This window comes from Lycorma delicatula, chromosome 4, assembly GCF_047948215.1.
Source record: "Lycorma delicatula isolate Av1 chromosome 4, ASM4794821v1, whole genome shotgun sequence".
In the NCBI taxonomy this organism is placed as follows: domain Eukaryota; kingdom Metazoa; phylum Arthropoda; class Insecta; order Hemiptera; family Fulgoridae; genus Lycorma; species Lycorma delicatula.
In genome coordinates this window covers 167174564-167197074 of record NC_134458.1, presented here as the reverse complement: position 1 = coordinate 167197074, position 22511 = coordinate 167174564, and the positions used below count along the sequence as shown (strand labels likewise).

The 22511-nt window shown below is 29.8% G+C and overlaps 1 protein-coding gene across 1 annotated transcript in view; it reads right to left on the bottom strand.

Moving 5' to 3' along the window:
* The window catches only part of LOC142322751 (ras-GEF domain-containing family member 1C-like), a 196128-nt gene that overhangs the window by 161006 nt on the left and 12611 nt on the right, over positions 1-22511 (bottom strand). The window contains exon 2 of the mRNA XM_075361825.1: positions 6604-6785. Coding sequence (XP_075217940.1) covers positions 6604-6785 — 182 coding nt within the window. The remainder of the gene's footprint in view (positions 1-6603; positions 6786-22511) is intronic.

Genomic DNA, 22511 nt, shown 5'->3' with positions numbered 1-22511 from the left:
CCATCAGGGCGTCTTGGACGTCAGGGCGTTGGACGTCATTGGACGTCTTTCGCCCCTAACTTTTATATCACATAGTAATAAGCCAGGCCTCGTTGGGATGCCACCGATGTAAATGCCTCGGTAAACATTTACTTATGCAAGACATCCCAACCCCGTAGGGGAAAACACCTGCCTTGTGACGCTTCCGATCGTCAAACCACTCCCCCTCGTTCATATCCCTGATGGGCTGAACGGTAGTTGTCTTTAGCCCTGTAACTTTTTGCATCTCATAGCAACAAGCAGATTCATGCAGGAGTCAATTTGTATGGAAACATCTTGAGGTCACTGAGTATAATTTTTTGTACTATACGACGAGATATTACGATTTCTCATGAAGCTCGCCGCGTAGGCTTTCCCGTACTACGTTGCATGGTAATTCGAAGTGCTTCGATATTTTTCAGAGAACGAAAGGGAACTGCTTTAGGTCGTTTCTCTTCTTTTACGGTATAAACAGAGAATGGTGTTTCTTGCTGAAATCCATCACGTGTTAAAATGAGCTCGAAATTGTCGCTAAATCACTGTAACGCTTTTTGACTCAGCATAAAGAAGCACAACTTTCGCACGCTGTGAATTAGACAAACGTCCGTGATCGGCTATAGCTCAACAGTAACTGACATTTTGCGAAATTAGAAGCAAATACAAAGATTAAGCGACATCTATCGGTATTTCCAAGAAATTGGGACTACACATGCACAATATGAAAAACCAGGTGAAAAACATTTATTTATATTCAACTTTATAAGTACGTCAACTTATTGTGCGCCACTCTGTATATGGCTATAAGATTGTGATATAAGTCCTCGGATTTTACTCGGAAAGTAACTGTAGCAAAATCTGGAAGATGATTTTCCTTTTAAACACCCCTTTAATAAAAAAAATAACCTGGATTCCCTAATTCTTACGTATATTTCTAACACGTTGAATAGAAATAAAAAATCCAAAAAAGATTCTACGTGTGAAATTCTATTCATAAAACATCGTTATTGATTTATCTGTAAACTTCCCTTCTTAACGTCTTAAGGAAGGGATTTTTAGATTGTCGGTTCGCATTTCTAAGTGTTGTAAAAATTTAACAAACGCTTCATTTGATGGAGAAAGTATTAATATAATATGTATCACCCATTCTATCGATAGGATTTCAAACCGATTTGACAATAAAACGAATGTATTGCTTGATCTGGAAACGCAGACACATTAGAAGAGGAAGGTTGAAACTTCAGTATCAGCCCATGCAAAGAACGAGTAATAAAGTAGCCGTTTTAAAATAAATACATTCTTTCTTTTTATCTCTAAAGACTGAGAATTATGAAACAGTTAAATTACTTCGTCATTCACTAAGGATTTTAATAAGGTATTTTTTAAAACAGAAGGAAAGAAAAGAAATCCCTAAAGAAAAGACTGCTATTCTAGTTGTTCTACAACTCTTTTAACACAGTAATACTTGATATCAAAATGAGCAACAAAAGAATCAAGTAAAACATGTGTAAATAGCCGTTTCTAGCCTGTGTAATAATTTAAAAGAGGAAGGAGTTTACAGAGTCAAGCTATTTTTATAGAAACTCTCGATTTACGACTAGAAACACAAATGTGGAGGAATAAAATAAAATGTTGAAAAAAATATATTCAGAATCTAGTTTCAGAAAGTTTATCGGGCTAAAATTGTTGGGATAAAATTTACATTTCCATAAAATTTTATTTCAGAGGAAATTTTTATAATCAGTAATACCGTTCCAATTGTGTTTTGTAAACCAATAGCTCCGCAGATTAAAAAATACCAAAAACTAGCTTAAAAAAAATTAATATTTACATAAGTGTATGTTTATAATTACGTATGCTTGTTAACCTTTACTTTCTGTATCTCAGGAAAAGTTAACCTATAAACGTCAATACAAAGGAAGGCTTTGGTAAACAGTCATCGGAATAAATTTAAAAGCAATAAAAAAATAAAAAAGTTGATTACAATAAATTTTATTTAAAATCTAGAACTACACGGTTATTTTTAATATTAAACCATCATCATCAACAGATAGACTACTGAGAAAAAAAAAGTGAAAAAAAAGAAAAAAGAAAAATGGAGAAATAAAAAAAAAGAAATTAGAACAAAGAATTTTGATTAACATTAATAGAACAAAGATAATAACTTAATAAAAATATAGAATAAATTAATAATAATTTAAATATGTTTTAATATTGAATAGGAAAATTTTTATATTTTGTTATTCTACCGCATTATACCCCAGTATTTTGATCGGAGAAATAAAGTAAAACTTTCAATTTTTATACAAAAAAAAATTCCTTAATTCATGCAAAATAAACTATTTTCGTTAATAATTTAACGTATAATTCAAAAAGCTTTTTGTTTAATAATGATTTTTATAAAATAAAAAAATCGAACAGTAAATGGTAAAGTCGTCAGAATTCCTGACTAACCTTTTCATGGGTAACTTAGAAATGAAAGCTAAAAGAAAATTTCAATATTTCCCGATAGTGTGGTTGAGATACATGGATGACATTTTCATTATATTTAAAATTTTGTAAAAAGTTTATGTGAAATTAACAAGATTTGTATATGAAACTTCTATATGTTTACTGAACTAAACAGATATAAAATGTATTCATAAAAATGATAAAATACTTTTTTATATAGAACAAGTACGGACACTTATAAACAGGTACATCAAAATAATTTCTCAGATTTCAAAATGCTTTAATTTCACAACAGTTTGCTAAAAAAGGAACCATATAGCGTATAAGAGAGGAGATTATAGTTTTATTTGGATTGGGGCAGGTGCCTCCTTGTGACATGCTCGTTTCAGTCTGAGTCAAGATGACAACTCCGCAAAGAAACGATTCTGGATTCTCCACTTCAACAATTGTGAGTCCGTTACAACTTTTCAGCTTGATTTTTGTCGATAATAACTGGACACTGCACCTTTTCCTGCTCAGAGCATTCAACTTTGGCAACAACATTTTCAACAAACATTACGATTATATAAAGAAAAATTCGCATGCTGTGTGTCAGACAAAGACATTGAGCTCATCCTACATTGTTTTGTAAATAGCCCAGAAATCCATTACTCAAGACAGCCGTCTCTCATAAGATAATCTGGCGTGTTTCGTGGGGACGTTTCTTACTCATATCAGGCAGTATTTAATTGGTACAAGCCTTTCGCAAAAGGGATAAACAACGACCTGTGCAGTTTTGGATATTAATTGTCACGATGTAAAGGTATGAGGATCAGAACCACCACATGCAATAGTTAATTATAAGAGATTCTCCAAAAGTAATTACCTTCTGCATTGTTCCCCAAGAAAAATATTTACGGTCAGTACCTTTTTATGAAATACAGTATTATAGGAATTTCACCTCTGGAAATGTTACCAAACTGGCTTTTCGTACAGTTACAAGCATATTCTGATGAATGCAACCTTGGCATTTCATCACTGTCCACCAAGATCACTCGATCTCACTATCCCTGATTTTTTCTTGTGGAATTTTGTGAAAGACTCCGTTTATGCGCCCCTCTTCTGGCAACTGTGGATGAACTATGTAACCGTATAACAACTGTGGTTACTGCAGTATAGGTGGTTTAAGTACAGTTTAGATTGCATTTAAGTGTAATTAAAATTTCATATTGAAATATGTATTTTGTAATTCGCCGAAAGGGTTATATGTTCATTTGTTAAAAAACAGCCTTTGAAATCGGATTTTTTTTTTCAGAAAACTGTCATAAGGGTTATCTGAGTTGGACGTTTTACTGGTTTATATGACTTTAAGATTTAGACTGGGTCTGCCCAAAATTATAATAGGTTATTCTTTTTACTATTGTTAAACCATATTAGAGAGTTTTACAATATTTCTTCTGTTTTTTTATTTTATAATTTTTTTTCAATCTTTTTGTATTCTATTACCTCAATACCTACCATTGATGATGATAATTATTATTTAATAACGAAAATGGCCATCTATTTTTGGATCGGATTGTGAGCGTTTAATTTCTATTACATTTTAATCGGGTGTGAGGGGAGCGAAATACCACAAGGTGCTTTGTTTAATAAAAATTATATTCATCCATACTTTAGCATGTTTAAAGTTTCTTAATTTCTAAATATCAATGGAAATAAAACTGAAAATCTTTAAAATACACCAATAAGATTAATAAAAATCAAAATTAACACCACGTAAAATTTTCATTCTGTTATTTTGCTAACATTACAGTATATCAAACTGACATTTTTAAAATTATTTTTATTTGAATGGATTATATATTTGTACGTATATATTATATATTTTATACGTGTCATAACTATTGTATAAAGACTGCTGACGACTTGATTCAAGATAACTGTCGACTCTTGACTGGCACGGACATTCGCAAGCCTTCATACGTCAAATATGTTACCGGACTCAGCGTGATAAGTCCACTGAAGTTTGGAAAATATTCAGTTCTATACAGCACTGCCACTTTGTTAATAGCAGTAAGATTTACCATAAAATTAACATCACTGTTCTCAGACAAAGAAAGAGTATTAAGCCACAGTTTTTTTTTAAAATCATTAACTGAAAGGATAAACATAAGTAAACGGATAAATAGGCAGTTCTCCAGCAGATAATTCGACATCAGAAACAGTACAGAGTTTGATCTTGAAGGGAAGGCAAAGTGAAAAAATGGGTAAGTATAGGATGTTAGAAGTGTAGTACTAGGAATGTTATGTCAGATAGACTAAACCAAAAAATTAACATATCCTTCTCTTTTGGGAACAATGCATTACCGTCACTTGAAAGAAAAGTGGGTTGTTATAAAAGAAGGAAAATACTTTTAAACCTTCCATAAAAAACAAAAATAGAAGGTAACCGTTTAAAGATATTTATAAATCAATTTTTGATTTATAAACCTCAAAATAATGTCCTTTGATACGGTATATTTTTAATAATGCTTTTTTTCAAACTACAAAATATTTTATTAAAATCAATTCTATTTTAAGCGTAACATTTTAATGAATGAAATACACTAATTGTAGAATTTCCCTAAAATTGAAACTTATCGTAAACTAGTGATTTAGTATAAAAATTAAAATATCTAATCAGTAAATAAAATATTTACAGCTTATTAAATGCACATTTCATAGGTCACATTACAGAGCAAAATTATACAACAATCCTATTACAAAAAAAAATTACATACGAAATTTCTCTGTTGAAAACTTTATTAAACATTAAATATAATACGGCCAAGTATAAAAACAAACATATTTTTTTTGGTTTTATTATTTTATTTATCCAACTTTTTTTCATTAAAATTAACTGACTTTACTTTTAAATCGAACTTTACCAGTATCCTTCTAATAATTTTTTTTTTATTTTGCTTAAGGATAATTTTTTATTAAGCTTGTTGCTTGTGCGTGGGATACGGAAATGGAATTTTTGTAGCGGATTAAAAATCCTACGCCTGACCGGATTTTGAACCCGGGACCTACAGATGAAAGGCCGAGACGCTACCACTTCACCTCGGTAATCGAAATATTATTATATTATAACTTTACAGACTAATTATTTAAAACTGATTAACATACAGTTCTCTTATATACACAATATTAATACCAAAACTACTTTTGTACACAAGATATAATTTACTAATTGTAAAACCTACTAGGTCGGTCTTCTGGTAAAATTATTGTCAGAAATCGGCTATTTTACAGCTGATTTTCGAAATCAAAGGTTCTGAAATTTAAACTTTACTAAAGATAAGTTTTTTATACGGATTTGAATACTATATAGTAGATACCGATATATTTTGGTTGTTGGGAGTTCAATTAACCACACATTTCAGGATTGGTCGGTCGGTGTATGTAAAGTCTGTTTCTCATTTAAGCCGAGAACAACGGAGTACTAACGGAAATGAAGGAGATCCTGCCAAACATACGGTTTACCCTACTCATATCTGCAACATATTGTACGCGTTCTTTTTAAATTTGTATTAGAACTAAATTCGCCATATATCAGTCATATAAAATCGAATTTGAATAAAATTTATTTTGTTTTAAATCATATTCCTCGCAATCGATGGCAACTAAATTGAAATTTAATCACGTATTTTTTTATTTACACTGAAATTTTAAACCGAATATCAGTCGAAATTTTTTGAAGGTGATCAAGCTTTCCGGACATATCTTAAGCGCATGAAATTTAACGAAAAGTTAAAATATAATTAGGTTCTGTTTCATTAAAATCAGAAAAATAAATCAGGAGATGTTAGATTGGATCAGGAAATTTATGGAATGAACTGTCCCGCGGCAGTTCTTTGCCTTTTGTTTTAATCCCTTTTCAATTCAAACTCCTCTTGTTCAGCCTCTTGGAAAATTTTTGAGCTTCTAAGTTTTTTAAAGCTATTAGCGTCCCTAGTACCAAATTTGATGTTTCTAAGGTGCCTAGATTTTTTTTTTAAATTCCTTCACAGTAATTTATTCTATGATAAAAATAATAAATATTTTGTATACTTGTACAAATTTTTAAAATTAATAATAAATACACATTAATAACATCATATAAAATATCATACTTACTTCTGTGAGCACTCCTCAATGAGGAAATAGGAATCTTTCACAAAAAGTGAAAAAAAGGGCACTAAAATGGTTGGTGGTGATCGTAACGCTACTTGCAGCGCACTTCTATAACTAGAAAACTGATTTGATGGTCCAACTGCACTTTCTAGTATTACTAATTTCTCTCTATCCACCTTACTCCACTGAAAAAAAAGACCATAAAACATAATTACTCAAAAACGTTTTGAGAAAAATCATAAATTCTAATTTAATATATGCTGTTTGGTGTCAAAGTTATATAGCGGATATTCTAAAGCTGAATTTTCCCCACTGCTAAAAAGAAAACAGTTAATATTCATGTTAAAAAAAAGTTACAACATATTTTATTTACATCAAAGGAACTATTTAAAGTGTTGTACTTGGCCCTTACATATTCTAGGCAGCGTTTAACCACTGAATTACACATTTTTAAAAATAAATATCTGAATATTTTTTCGAATTAAAAAAAAATCACAGGATTTTCAACTGATAGCTTGAGGTAGTTTAGGTCATTTGGACTTAAAGAAAATACTATGACTTTGACGAATCAGCAGAATAAAACATCACAAGGCATCAAATCAAATGGATTCGATGGCCATTACATTTTGGCGTACTATCTACTTTTAGGAAAAGTCTTATCGAGATAGTCTCTAACCTGAAAAAGCATAGAGATCAGATACCTCATCCTTACTCCAAACACAGGGTAGTAGGTCGGTGTCATTCAATTATTTAATAGTTAAGGAATAATAAAAATTCGTAACATTTCAGGATATTAATCGCTTGCTACACTTTCATCGAAGAATTAACGTTGGAACAATTTTATTTTTGTGATCCCGTACACTAAATATAATCACCAGGTACATAGAATTCATTCTTGAAAAATAAACATGATTATTAGACCGTTGAGTTTTGAAGAATGTTTTATTAGTTCTATCACTGGGGTAGAAAGTATAGTTTATAATTCCTATCGAACAATAAATTCTCCTCAAAATTCTAACCTTCTGTCAAAATTTTCTTTAGAATTTTTGGTAATATTGTTTCTGGTATTTTCAGCCTAACGGAAGCAAAAGGGGTATTTACTGTAATCTCCACGACTTGTGATTTTTTTTGCTGAAGTAAATTTTATTCTGTCTACCTGAGGTGGAGAATCTCTGAGAGTTCTAGTACTTTCAAATTTTATGTTCGGGTTACTCGAATGTTGAGGAATCAGTAATGGCAAAATAGTAAATCTTGCGTGTAATTATTAATAAACAGCAACAGTATTCTGAAAATTTTTCCATGTACACTGTTAAAATAGAAATTCATTCTTACTTTGTGTTCTTATGCTCAGAGATAACTACAAAAATGAAGCGAAAAGAATTTGAATAGTATTAACATCGGCTAATACTACCAACTACAAAACCAAAATTTCCCAAAATTTGAAGAATATTACAAAATTTAAATCTTATTGTAGGCTAAATGATTTTTAACGTACCCTTAAATCAAAATGAAATAATAAAAAAACGAATCTTTTCTTAGTGTGCGTATATATATATATATATATATATATATATATATACACACATTCTTTTTTAAATTATTCAACAAATTTCTGGGAATCAAAATTCAATCCATAACATAGTATTTAGTCTGTTACAATGAATAATGAAATTACAGTTATTTATTTTCCTTTCGCAAGAGGTTTCTCTTTACATAAATTATGCGTTTTTGTCATAATATGTTGCCTTTCTTCAATGAGAAAGCGAGCTACTGTTATGTTCGATTTCAAAGACTAAACGAAATGTTTAGTCACGGCTACACTTCCCGTGAAAATTTATTTGACTGTAGAAAATGAAAGGAAATGTTGTTATAATTACCTTGTAATACAAATGTTAAGTTTTTAACAAGTTAAAACAAAAATTATGCATAAATTGTTTGTTTGTTATATATAAAAAATTTTATCACCATATAACTACTTTACATACGGTAATAAATCATGTCATTTTATCTGAATTTGAACAAAATAGAGGTAAATTTTTGGAATAAGTAATTCTTTTTTATTCATCATATACCCTACAATGGTATTAGAGGAAAACTTTTAAATGGTATGAACATTACAAATCCGCGTCATTGTTACATACCACACGTTCATTACATTTTTTTATCTTTCTATAATCTAAACATTATCCAACCTAAAATGTATTGTACAGATACAGCTTTAGGTTATTTTAAAAATGTAAAAAAGAGTATCAGAGTAAAATAAAGGGTCGTCAGAACTTTTGTTCAATACGCGTTAATGTGAATCGCGCTGATCCTATTTAATAAATTAAAATTCAGAATTACCAAACTTTATATAATTATATATACATATACGACGCTAGAAAAAAGTTACCTTTTTATATTAAAAACAAAAAATTCTCTTTTGTGAAAGCAGACCACAGAACTATTCTCCCAAGTCATAGTATGAAAACTTTACCGTAAAAAAATAGTCTAATACCGATTCGTTTTCATAAAAAAAAATCTGGCAACTGTGCGTTGTTTCTGATGCACGGCTTACACACACAACTTAATTTAAAATATTTATCATTTTATTTAAGTATATAATTTTTTAGTTTATTTAATTCATTGATACAAACTAAAGCGCGCGCGCATACCGTATATAATTTGCACGGGTGTGGCAGTACAAGCGATGACGGTCGGCACTAAATAATCTAATGTAATTTCACAACTTACGTAGAACAAATTACGCTTGTACGGTCGGCAGACTGGTGTAGTCGCGAGGCTTAACGCATCAGATACCATGTCAACCGGGTGATTGAATTCGAGGCCCACCCAGACCGAGTTACACTGTAATTTTACACTGTAATTATTATTCATTTACTTAATTCTGCCGCTCACCTGTGACGTCACAACACAGCAGTATTTTAGACCATTTTTTGGTGGTGGGGGTGCGATTTTATAACAATTGTTTCTGCAAATATTGTTATTTTTTAATTGTTAACAAATTCGGCTAAGAAAAATATGACCTTAATTAGGCTAAATCTCGAGATACTGAGGGTGTGACCTTGATCTACAGCCTCATCCCGGGTGGAAAATCTCCATCCGGTTTTTTGGGTTCCTTAGGTGTTGAAACGTAAGATCCTGAGAAAACAGTATTTGCCAAAATTGGACCGATACAATACTTAAAGAATTCCTTATTAAAGAGATAGTAATAATGTGTTGATGAGTTTTTTAATCAGAATCAGATAAATCTAAACTGGTTTAACATATATTTTAATATTGTTTTTGCAGTTATCACCTTAAAAACTGTTTTTTTTCTGTCATTCATTGAGATAGATGTTACCCGAAAATAAATTTTTATATTATGTTAAAATAGACCTAAACTTGTTTAATTTCAATAATATAATACGCTAATTAATAGCGTATTCTCCGACAAATTACAGGTGTTACGGACTAATGAGATTGTAAATCATGCAGGTTACCGTCTTATCGAGGATTCTAGAAACCTGTTCTTTATTCTTTTGTGTTATTTTTCTTCAGATAATGACATGATTATAATTATATATATATATATATATATATATATTCTTTGTATTAACACTTATCTTTGTCATTTTTTAACTCATTATTTTATGTTGTTTTTATGAAAATTTTCCTTGATCCTAGAAAGATATGGTAGAACATTCCGATTTTATTATCTGTGAGATAGTGCATTTATCATCTTTGATTTATGTAATGTAACTGATAAAAAATTCATGAATTTTTATAATAATGATGTAACGAAAGCGTTATAAAAATAAATTGAAAAATTAAATAGCGTAAAAAAAATAAGTCATTAATATTCGTAAATATTAAACTGATATTCAAGTAAATTAAACGAAGGGCAAAACTTGGCATGAGTTTTATATGAAATACAAGGAATGACCGATTAAAATACAAATAATTACAATTGTAATCGAAAAAACTAATATATCGATTCCAAAAAAGCATCGAGATTAAGTCGTTGGATTATTAAAAAGTTATCTTTTGCAATATCTAATTTTACAACGTCTGGGGCGTTATTATGTTTGATCAGTAACATAATAAAGTATTTATCACTTAAATTTATTTATACATTAATGAGTTGAAATAAAATGCTCTCTTGCGCTATTGTTTGGAAAAGGTTTGCGGGTAACTATAACCTTAAAAATAAAAAATCCGACCTACAAAAAAATATATTTAACTATCTTACAATGGGTTTAAATTATTTCATGGTATGCCAGGAGAAGCGAAGGATGAATTTAGTATAGCAAAATTTAGAAAAGCATGTAGTAATTATATGAGAATCAGCACTGAATAATCATATAATATCCAAGCTGGGAACTGAATTAATTTTTGTTAATGTGATAAATTATTAGCGTTGGATTTTATCAGATAGTGATGATTTATGGTGAAGAATTATTTAGTGGTAAAGTTTAGTGTTTTAAGTTTGTCGTGACATTATATAAACATATAATATAAAATAACCGAAATGATTTAACAAAGCTCTCAATCGATCAAAATTTTTATAAAAGATAGTAAAATTAAATCTACGGTAAATAAAATATTTAATATCAGGTAAGTTGTTCTTTTCGGATTGTTTGGCCGTGTTTGTTGCAGAATCTTATAATGAAGTAGATTCTAAATATTGAAGATTGAGTTTACATGATATATTTTCTGCAAACATCAGTTTCTTGCTGTTGAAACTGAAGATTACTAGTTTAGTGTGCCAATTATAGACTTCTAAACGGTATACTGCAAGATGTGGTTTTACAGAATTTATACGTCAATGATGAAAACGATAAAAGATTTATTTATGCTGGTTTTAAATTCACACGTAATAATCACTATTTTAAAAAATTTAACATTTAAAAAAAATTATTTAGTTTAATTAAACTTTACAAAAACTTATAATAACACATAAAATCTGCCAAACTAATAAGCGCATTCAAACTGAAGAACTATGTTTTGATAACTAACGAGCAGACAGAACGACGAGAGTTTACTACTTCCTTTTGTTTTGCTGCTACACATTATTTAACAACAGTTTCATATTTATTTACTATCGAACCATAAATAAATGGATTAACAAATAATGACACGAATGAAGGGTACTCAGAGATACTTATTGTGAAATACAAATATTTCACCATTAGTTAGTTAGAATATAGACACCAATAGTTTACCATACTTCTCTTCGTATCGAGTATTTATCAACACAGGCGTAATAACAAAACACATAAAAATAATCACAATGAAAAAAAAAAAACAGATTGCAATACGAAATAAATTATCAAACGAGTACAACAAACAAGTGATCTAAAAAAGTAAATTGTACACAATCAGCAGATAGTAGAACGAATCATAATTTATTTAATATCAGTCAAAAAGCACAACTGACAACACTATAATAGCCTTCAGTATATCAGTAATTCCCAAATAATTCCAATCGACGGCAGAATTCTCTCTTGTAGCATATATAAGAAAAAAAAAACAATATTTAATACATAATATAAAAACGTGAGAATGAGCACTTTGTTTTGGAACGTCTGGATCGTTTTGGAACGTTGCCGTTATACAATATTCCCCATAGCTTATTCTGTAGCTCCACATTGGTTTTTGAATACCTTACATTGTAGTAATTTGTTTGATAGAGATGAAGGAAATATGCCAAGCAACGCACCAGAATTAGTTTAACTTAGTTTCTAATTGCTTTCTCTTCTCCTTCATGTGATCTCTCCACGACGATCCAGTTGCAATCTAGGATACCGTACACGGTTTGCATGTAGGATGTAAATATTATCTAGATGGATACGTGGATAATCACCTCTCCTCATCGTAAATACTACGTGATGTGACTTGAGAAAGATCTACAGTGTAGATTATGTATAAGATTGGATCCAATACTGAGCTTGCAGAACCTCTGAATAGGTATCGATAAAATTAGATAACATGTGATTATAACTAGTGTGATTATTAGTGAAAAGTGTCTTTCAAGGTAGTTCCGTAGTATGAAATTAATGGTTGAGGTAGACACGACTGTAACTTATAAATAAGATCAGGTAGCTAGACTTTGTCAAAGGCTTAATGCACATCTAAGAAAGCCGTCGAACAAGACTCTTTCCTTTCCAGACTCGTGCATTATACCAACAATCCTGTGAGTCTGTACAATGGTTGAATAGCCGCTCCTAAAGCCAAAATGATATCTGCAATAACGTCATTGCTTATCAGAATCGGCCACAGTCTGCGAAGCAAGAACCTCTTAAAGGCCTTGGAAGGATAGGTAGTAAACTTATACATAGATCTGTTTGAGCATCCGTAGTGGACACTGTCTATTAGCTACATGAACCGGACCACATTTTAATAAAAATAACTTCTGACCAAAAACTTGAGTTGCGCGTGGCTTCTCTCTTTATTTATAGAACGGTTTCAGTTTTATCGTAACATAATCATTCAATTACTGCATTTTATTAGTTATTTAGACCGGTAACATTTATATAATTATTTATTAACTTTTCCCGCATCATTTAATGATATTTAGTGATATCGCTTGCTGAATTTATTAAAATAATATGTCTCCTATCATCAATAATCTATAACGGTTCATAATTTTTCATTAACTGAAACCTTTTCTTCAAAATAAAAGAAAATTATTCTTTTATAGTTGTATTTGTAACGTCAAAGTCTGTCATATCTTTTATATATGAGTATTTTTAAACGTAATACAAAGGATACCTCAAAACCTTTAAAGATTTTCCAATTTACTATACCTATTAAATATATATGTCATTATTATACTAACAGTTAATGGATTTTAAAAGTGCACAATTTACGTATTGCTGAAAATATAACAGAACAGACCCTACTTGCATCAGCTTTGAACTATTTTAAAAATAAATTTCTTAAAAAATGTAATTAGCATTTTTAATACAATGCCTTTTCATTTATCTATTCCTTTCAGATAAATTTATAAACATATTGAAGATACTTTTTAAAAGATATATTTTTAAGAATAACATTTTATTGCAATTTAATGATACTTTTTATTTGTTATTAAATTTCAAAATAAATCATTCTAGTTTTTAGTTCATTTATGTAAAAACGAAGAAATTAACTATAAACGTTTGGGGTTTTCAAACCGGTTAATTTAACTTAAAGTAAAGTCGATGCATTTAATAAAATTAGAATAAATTAGCAATAATATATTTTAAGCCATATAAAACAACAGATTGATGTACCGTATAAACATTAACAGAAATTTGTGTCGCTATTAAGGAGAAAATGTCTAACACTTAGTGACAATAATACACTCATGTACTAGTTTGTATTCACTCATCCTTTAACTCGAAAACACTAACGCTATTAATAGGAGTACTAAAATTCAGCTACAGAAGTCGCAAGTATGCAATAGGTCACTGCAATTTAGTCTATACTGCTTGCAGAGGTCGAGTGAAGTATAAATAGTAATGCAGTAAAGGAAAATGGAGAGAAATTAGGAAGTCGGTTTCATGGATCGTACGGTAATTCAGGGATCATCCTAAAATACGAGCACATTACACTCGAATACAATGCGATGCAATACAATACAACTCGTACTGGTACTGGCAGTGATATGCCATTGTCGAGCTTACATTTGGTTACGGCAAAGAATAAAATAATATATTTTATTAACTAAAGATATTTTACCATTGTTTATCAATATTACCGGTGGTAAATTATTATAAATAAAAGCAGATTAGAAAATAAACTTATTAAGTTAAAAAAAACAAGTACTGTAATCATTTATAATAATAATATCCGTTTAAAATTGTTTGCTTATTTCATTATTTTTTCTACGGCTGTATTATAACGTTTGAGTTACGCGGCAGAAACCTGTATTATAATTAAGACCATTATAAAACAAAATTCATTATGATACAGGTGTTCAACCAATCAAAACCCTACTCTTTCAACCACTGACCGATTAGAAGCGGGCATTGTTTAATGTAACAGCTGTTTTTTTACTTTGAGTTTAATCCGATTTAGCAGCTTTCAAGCATAGGTTAATTTGAAAGTACACCGACACGTAAATAAGTTTCTATATTACACTGTTTATCCTTTTGTTAATTATGCCGGATCCTGAGGAAGAAATGTCTTTAACACTGATCGATATTAAAGAAAAGACAGAACTTATAACCTATTGCCTCAGAAATGTATTATTTAATGTAGTTTTTGAAAAATAAAATTATTCCGTATACAATATATTCTACCATTGATTTAAGTCAATAATCCCAATATTTTTTCAACCGTAGAAAAAATACTGTATGTCACTGTCTAAAATGACCATTAATGAATCTTGAGAAGTTTAAGACACTCGCCAAGGCTCGTGTTGTAACTTCCTTGGCACTCGTACATCAATGGCTATCGTTACAGGTTCGTTGCATAATGTACTATTAATCCATTAAGGTAAAGAAAGTATAAAACGAGACTATAGTTAAATTAAATCATAATAATAATTATAATAATAATAATAATAATATATATATATATATATATTAAAAATTCGAACTGTAATTTATTTATAAGAAAATTACGTGGTGTGTAAAATTAAAACAAATTACCGACCAATCGATCTGCGTGATGTTTCTTAAAGATTAAAGCCGATATTCAATACCTCGTTTTCCGCTAAAAAATATTTCCTTCTTTAATCTAATTACATTTTTATTAACCTTGAGGTTAACAATTAGATTTTCAAAGCAAAAGTCCGTTACTAAATATCACACTGCATTTGTAAGACTAAGCAAAATGCATTTGTTTTTTTGCAAAATCCATTACATTTGAAAAATACTTAGAAATCAACGGAGAATATTGGATATCGTTCTGAAACGATGTCGGAGTAAATAAATAGATTTTACTGCTTTATGATTATTTTTAATAAATTAACGTTCTAAGTCGTAAAAAGCGGAAAAATCTTTGGTAAAAATAATTAACTATTTGGAAGTTAAGAGGATTTACTTCTCTTAACTAACTAAAATGTACTGCTGAGTAACAGCAGTCATTACTGCGTAATATTTTAGTTACGAGGTACTTTGAACTTTTTTCTTTCAAATTAATTCACCATATAAGCTTGAAGAGTATGTGTAAGATACGGAATGGACATTTTTAACCTATGAAATATGCTAAGCCTGACCGAAGTTCTAACCCGAGATCTTACTATAAATGTTTTTATTTTTTTTGGTCAGCCGATATTCTGAAATGTTTTTAAAAACCAATCGGAAGGAATTATTTTAACCTCTTCAGAATTATTTCTTAGTCGTTAGTCAAATTAATATTTTTCGGGTAGAAAGAAACTAAGCGTGCTATTTTAAAATCAGTACTATCTTGACTGCCGACGTTATGTGTCTTATTGATTATAGAATTTATTTATTTTAGGGACAGAGTTATAAAATTTTTTTTTTACTTTTTTGTTTAATTAAAGTTATAGGAGCGCTATACTCTTGCTATTATAATGGTCACCTGAAATGAATGTAATTAGTAATGTAATTAGATATATATATATATAGTAAATTAATTTTGTTAGATAACTATCTATCAAGGATATATTTTATTGCATTTTTTATTTTAAAGAATATTATTTCTTCCATTTTATAGATTAGTTAATTGTTTGCTGAGGTTCCAATCAGGTAAATATCATTTCTCACAATACATTTATTACATAACATAAACAGAAATGTAAATGAAGTTATGACTGGAAAAACTAATTTCTTTTTGTTTCAAGATTAATCAGCCTTCGAAGAATGAAAGCTGTAAAGTAAATACTTATAACATAAATTGAATAAAATAAAAATTTAATTGAGAGTCTAGCTGGTAGAAATAATAGCATGTATGCCTGCTCCTTCGGGTTCACGGCTAGGGTCTGGAAAATTAATAATCAGTTAACACCAACGTAGTCATCTTAATAGTTAACGAGACTTAAAAAAATTACAAACTAGAAGTTATAATTATTATTCCATACTGCATAATACTATAGACAAAAATAAGAGAGATAATATACGAAAGATAAAAGTATAAATAAAAAATAAATTGTCGCAGAAGATTGTCGTAGTTAGAGTATTAAAAGGAGGGGTTCAGATAATTAAAAAAGATAAGATAATAAAATACGATAATTTTATGCGATCATCTTGAAAAAGGAACGAGGAGTATTTAAAAAATGGGATTGGGAAAAGTTAGGGATTATATTTGATGGATGGGTGTGAAAGAAAAGGATAGTTTTAGAACCTGAAAAGAGAAAGAATAGAGATAGATTTAACAGAGTGAAATCCAGATTTCAGATCATGTCACTTGATCCAGGATAAGGAAAATAAGGAGGCAGATAAGAGAATAAGAGAGAAAGAAAGAAAGAGAAGAAAAATATAAAACAGAAAAGAAGAACAGAACATGGAAGAGGAAACATGAAGAAGGCAGAAAAGAAAGAAGAGGAAAAGAGTAAAAAAAGAAGAAAGAAGAAGAAAAATAAAATAAGAAATAAAGAGAAGTAGGTAGAAAAAGAAGGTAAAGAAGAAAGAGAGAAGTAGATGTCACTGGAGAATATGGCATAAAAATATACATAAAAGATAGGAAGAGGAAGAGACAAAATAAAAAACAGAGGAAGAGTAGGAAGAAGAAGAAAAAGAGAAATACAGGTGAGTAGGAGGCAAAGGATAAAACAGTAAAGGAAGAAGTAAAGAGAAAGAGGTTGTATTAAGAAGAGGAAATAGAAGAAAAGAGTAAGAATTAAAAGAAGAATTATATCTATCTCTTTCTATTAAACGCTTCGTTATCCATTGGTATTGTAATTTTTATTTCGTTTTCTCTTTTCTATTCTTCTTCTTTTAATTCCTTTTAAGAGTAAGAAATATATATATTATTATTATTATTATAATTAATATTAATATATATAAATAAATAATCAAAAATAAAAAAATAAACAGTTTTATTACACTTAAAAACAAGAAAGCATCACAACTGTTTTTTAATCCTGTTATAAAGATTAAAACGTCGTTGTTTAATCATATAAATCTCACTTGGCTTTACCGCCGCTTTACATGCTATCTCCGCACTGTCGGTCAGTTTGGTGAGCTTTTGCATACTGTTACTTTGTCAATGTATTTGTGAATCCTACAATTCATTCTCTACTTTCCAATTTTCACGTCGCGCATTGTCGTAATTCATTATATGAATAGAAATTTTATCACCATTAGTTACGGATTTTTTAATGAAAACTTTGATGATTTTTCGACCGCATGTAGCTGAAGTATATTACACAAACGGGTTATATATATATATATATATATACACAAATAGAAGTGTGGATTTGGACTTGGTTTTAGCGGTTTTAATCAAGTACCGTCTCTATCAAAATCATGTTATACCTACAAACATTTAAACTTAGTTTAGCGTTACTCGATAACATCATCACAAGTGAAAGTGTGGTTATCTAACTATGTTGTTTGTAGCTTTTCCTGTGTAAATTTAACATTAAACATTAATTATTACTGTTCAATATAACCTAATTAAATATAAATAAATATTAAGTAATTTTGTATATACTTGTATGTATACATATATAAAATTTCTAAATATATATATATATATACATAGAAAGAAATAAAGAGAGAGTATAATGAATTATACTCGCACATTATACTCGTACAAATAATCTTTATTGATCCATACGTTACCGACCAAATATTAAACAACCAAACATAGTTAAATAATATGTATAACATTCCGCTTGTAATGCACAGATTATAAATGTTATACAAGCAAAACCTTCAACATTTGTTTAGTTACCCAATAAACGAAACCACTAGATAATCAATCTTTGATAAATTAATAAAATCTGACCTAATAAAATACTATATCCCAATTACCAAAAAGAAGGAAATAAATTGTATAACTTTTAGAAAATCAAGTATGGGAGATTCAACAGAATATTTCAAAACGAGGAGACGAAGATGATGATTATTAAATAAGCAAAGGAAAAGAGTGTAGGAGACAATACATGTGAATGAAGGTCTGCGCAAAGGAAGTAAGAAATTGAACAAATGAAACGGTACGGACCCTTAAGTTATGTTAATAAAAGAGTAGAAAAGAGAAAACGAAATAAAAATTAGAATACCAATGAATAACGAAACGTTTAATAGAAAGAAATAGGTATTATATAATATTTATTTGGATTGTAGAAGCGTCTTGTGAAATACATTAGGAGCGTGTGAGTACGCATGCGAAACACCCAGAAAACGGGTAATAGAAAGGTTGAAAGCATTTGAAATGGGAGTATGAAGGATGTTGATAAGGATAAAATGAACAAATGGAACGAAAAGAATAAAAATAATCAAGTAAGTGAATAAACTTAATCAAAACAATTCAGAATAGAAATTTTTTTCTAAAAGGGACTTCTTTCTTTCTTTACTGTTTAGCCTCCGGTAACTACCGTTTAGATAATTCTTCAGAGGATGAATGAGGATGATATGTATGAGTGTAGTCTTGTACATTCTGAGTTCGACCATTCCTGAGATGTATGGTTAATTGAAACCCAACCACCAAAGAACACCGGTATCCACGATCTAGTATTCAAATCCGTGTAAAAAAACTGGCTTTACTAGGACTTGAACGCTGGAACTCTCGACTTCCAAATCAGATGATTTGGGAAGACGCGTTCACCACTAGACCAAGCCGGTGGGTTCTAAAAGGGACTTGTAGAAAAAAAATGAACGTTAAAATCATCCACTTATTCTGCGTAAAATTTGTAATATGCACGTACTTATGGCTTTTACATTTTACTAGCCCAAAAAAAGGAAAAATCTTTGTTCGTATTTTCCTGATAAGTTAAGATTGGGAATTTGGAAAATGGTAACCAAAACGAAAACAATTATTAAGATGATTTTTTCGAAAGAAATTCATCCCGGATATGATAAGTATTATACGTACAGTTTATTACAGTTGGAATAGATAAGTAAATACGAATTTAGGTGTATCATTTTGAAATTAAATTAAAATTATAAGAGATGAATAATGGAAGTAGATTTAAAATGGGTGCATAGCCGATTGTAGTTTGCCAGGTCATGTTCACAGTCCCTGCTATAACGAAATTTGTGCTCTTCCTAACTTTAACTAAAATATTGCAAACGGTCATTTATAAGATGCTAGTCTATTTGAAGGATAGAATTTATATAAATCAATTTCCATAATATCGATGAACTGAAGGTTCAGTAAGAAATCGATGACACTGACAACAGTTTTTCATCATTACTCTCAAAATGATCATTGTAGCAAAAAATTACATCGCAAAGCAAAATGGTCACAATTAATTAAACTAAATTTAAATTTTAATTTTTTTCATTTCATTCATAAAATTTTATCTGTAAGAACAGTGTTTAGTGAGTAACGGTTCGGTTTTAAGTTGCTCACCCGATATAATACGTACATAAAGAATATTACGATATACTCGTACAGTGTTTATACAGTACAGGAACCTTTAACTAACCTTTCAGCTCTTGAAAATAGAAAAATGAAATATATCAAATGCTCCTACTTTGAAGCAATTCACTACTTTTCGATATAGACCACCATCTATAAAAACCTTCAATAGGCAATCAAGAGGTGAGGGGCAAATTGCGGAGTTACTCTACGTCAATTTTTCAGGAGCCACCAGTCAGTAAATAAGCTCTATTTTTCTATTTTAGTTTGTGATCAGTATACGCCAACAACAGTGATAAACTAATTGTAATGGGGGAAACAAAAGCGATAACGTGGATAGAACTGACAGGATTGTGATAGTTGTAGTGGTGAGTAAGCAATGCGTTAATGAAATAAACCAATGGGAATGAAATTTCTTAAAAGAATAACAGGCAAAACGACGAGAGATCATATAGGGGATGTAGGAGTAAGGGTTCTCAGAAATGCAACAGCGTGTATTTAATGGGATTTATGAACTGGGAAGAGTTATTGTCCTGCTCTAAAAAAATCAGATTTCAGCGATATCAGTAATTACAGAGGCATTTCTTTCGGCAACACAATCGGTAAACTATTTACAGATTGTTTTTGTTACAGCTTTTGATCTTTAACAAAAGATTTTTGTTAAATAGGCTGTCGAACTGAGTGAATGTGAAAATATTTTCAATGAACTTCAAGCAGGGTTAAATTAAGTCATATTCAATAACAGATAATATTTTCAAGTTAACGGAGAGTACTTTATGCTTTTTTGGAGATTTTTCTTCGGCAATTCCATCGTATTATCCTACACGTACTATTTTATAAATTAAATGTGATGGAAATTTAAAATATGATGATTCTGGTCTAGAGAAATTTGTATTTTGAATTGGCAGTGGATGTTTGGACTTATCACAGATTGTCAGATAATTTTGAAGCTCATACCGGCGTGACGCAGAGTTGTTTATTAACTCCGCTTCTGTTCCTAATATTTAAGAATTCAATTTCTGATCGCTTGAATGATGGAATTACGATTAATGGTGTCGAATTTAAGTCACTAGCTATGAGGATGATATTGTTCTCCAAGCCTCAGATAAACTTTCCTTTCAGAATATGATAAATAAATTTGATGAATATTGTCGTACATGGAATTTATAGGTCTAAAATTGTTATTTCAGAAATGTCGGAAGGTCTGTAAAGAACGAATAATGGTGGTTCAGGAGTGAAAAATAAAGGTCGTCAACAGTTATAGGAATCTGGAAGAAATTTTTATATCGACAATGTCTAAATTAACATTTCTAAGATAAAGGTTCCAGTGCTAAGTTGGCAATTAATTCATTTAAGATATATTTCTAAATCCTGATATACAAGTTACCGCGAAATTGGAGATATATAATGCTGTTTCAAGAGTAATATTTTGTTACGATTCATAAGTGTAGGGATACAAGCAATATGAAAATCTAGCGAAAGTTTTGGGTTTTTTTGTTAAAATGATTATCAGCTTGCCCGTAAATTCTTCAAACAAGAATTTTCATTTGGAAAGTGAAATATTTTTATCTTCTTGGATATATTGTCATTGCATCTACAATAAATTCAATGAATTTTAATTCTGGCTAACAGCAGATGTCCAAATATTTTGTTAAAAGTGGTAATAAAAAAAATTTTCAAAATTACTGGGTGAAGATGAAATAAATTTTTGTGATAGAAATTGCAAAGTTTCAGAAAATGAATTTTATTATCAATAATTTGTCCATAAAATTAAAAATAGTCTTTTATCTGAGTATAAATTGACTGTGCAAAACGTCACATAAAGAGTTCGGTTTTGATATAAATTATGTAAATATTAATATAGTCGACGGCTTAACTGATTATTTAAAGCTAGAACGGAACCGATTTATTTAAATAAAAATTTATACACGTCAGCAACACGATTGTATTTTTGGGTAACAGTAAAGATATTTTGTTTGTGTCTGTTCTACGTTAAAAGATATTCTTGTAGAGGTAAAAGTGTATGCAGTCTTGACGTGGTAATCGACTGATTAAATGATAATAACTGCATATTTCTGACAGATTTCTGCCGGATATCCTGGAATTATAAGTATGACCTAATTCAAGAGTTTATATACTAAATATGTTTTGTTTTCAGGTAATATACTTATTAATTTTGGACTCTCATCAGTACTAATGCCTAATAAAAGGTTCTTTTATTCACCATCTTGATTATTGCTTATTTTATTGCTTAATCTTTTTTATTCCTTATCTGGATAATTCCTTATATTTTACATTATGTATTTTTTTTGCAATTCCTCCAATGATAGTAAGACCATGAGAAGTGAGCTGGAGTGTTAAATGTTATTTTTAACGACAGAAAGACAGAAAAAAAACCACATCGAAAATATTGAATCGAGACTAAACGGGAGGAGACCAAGAGAAAGACCAAA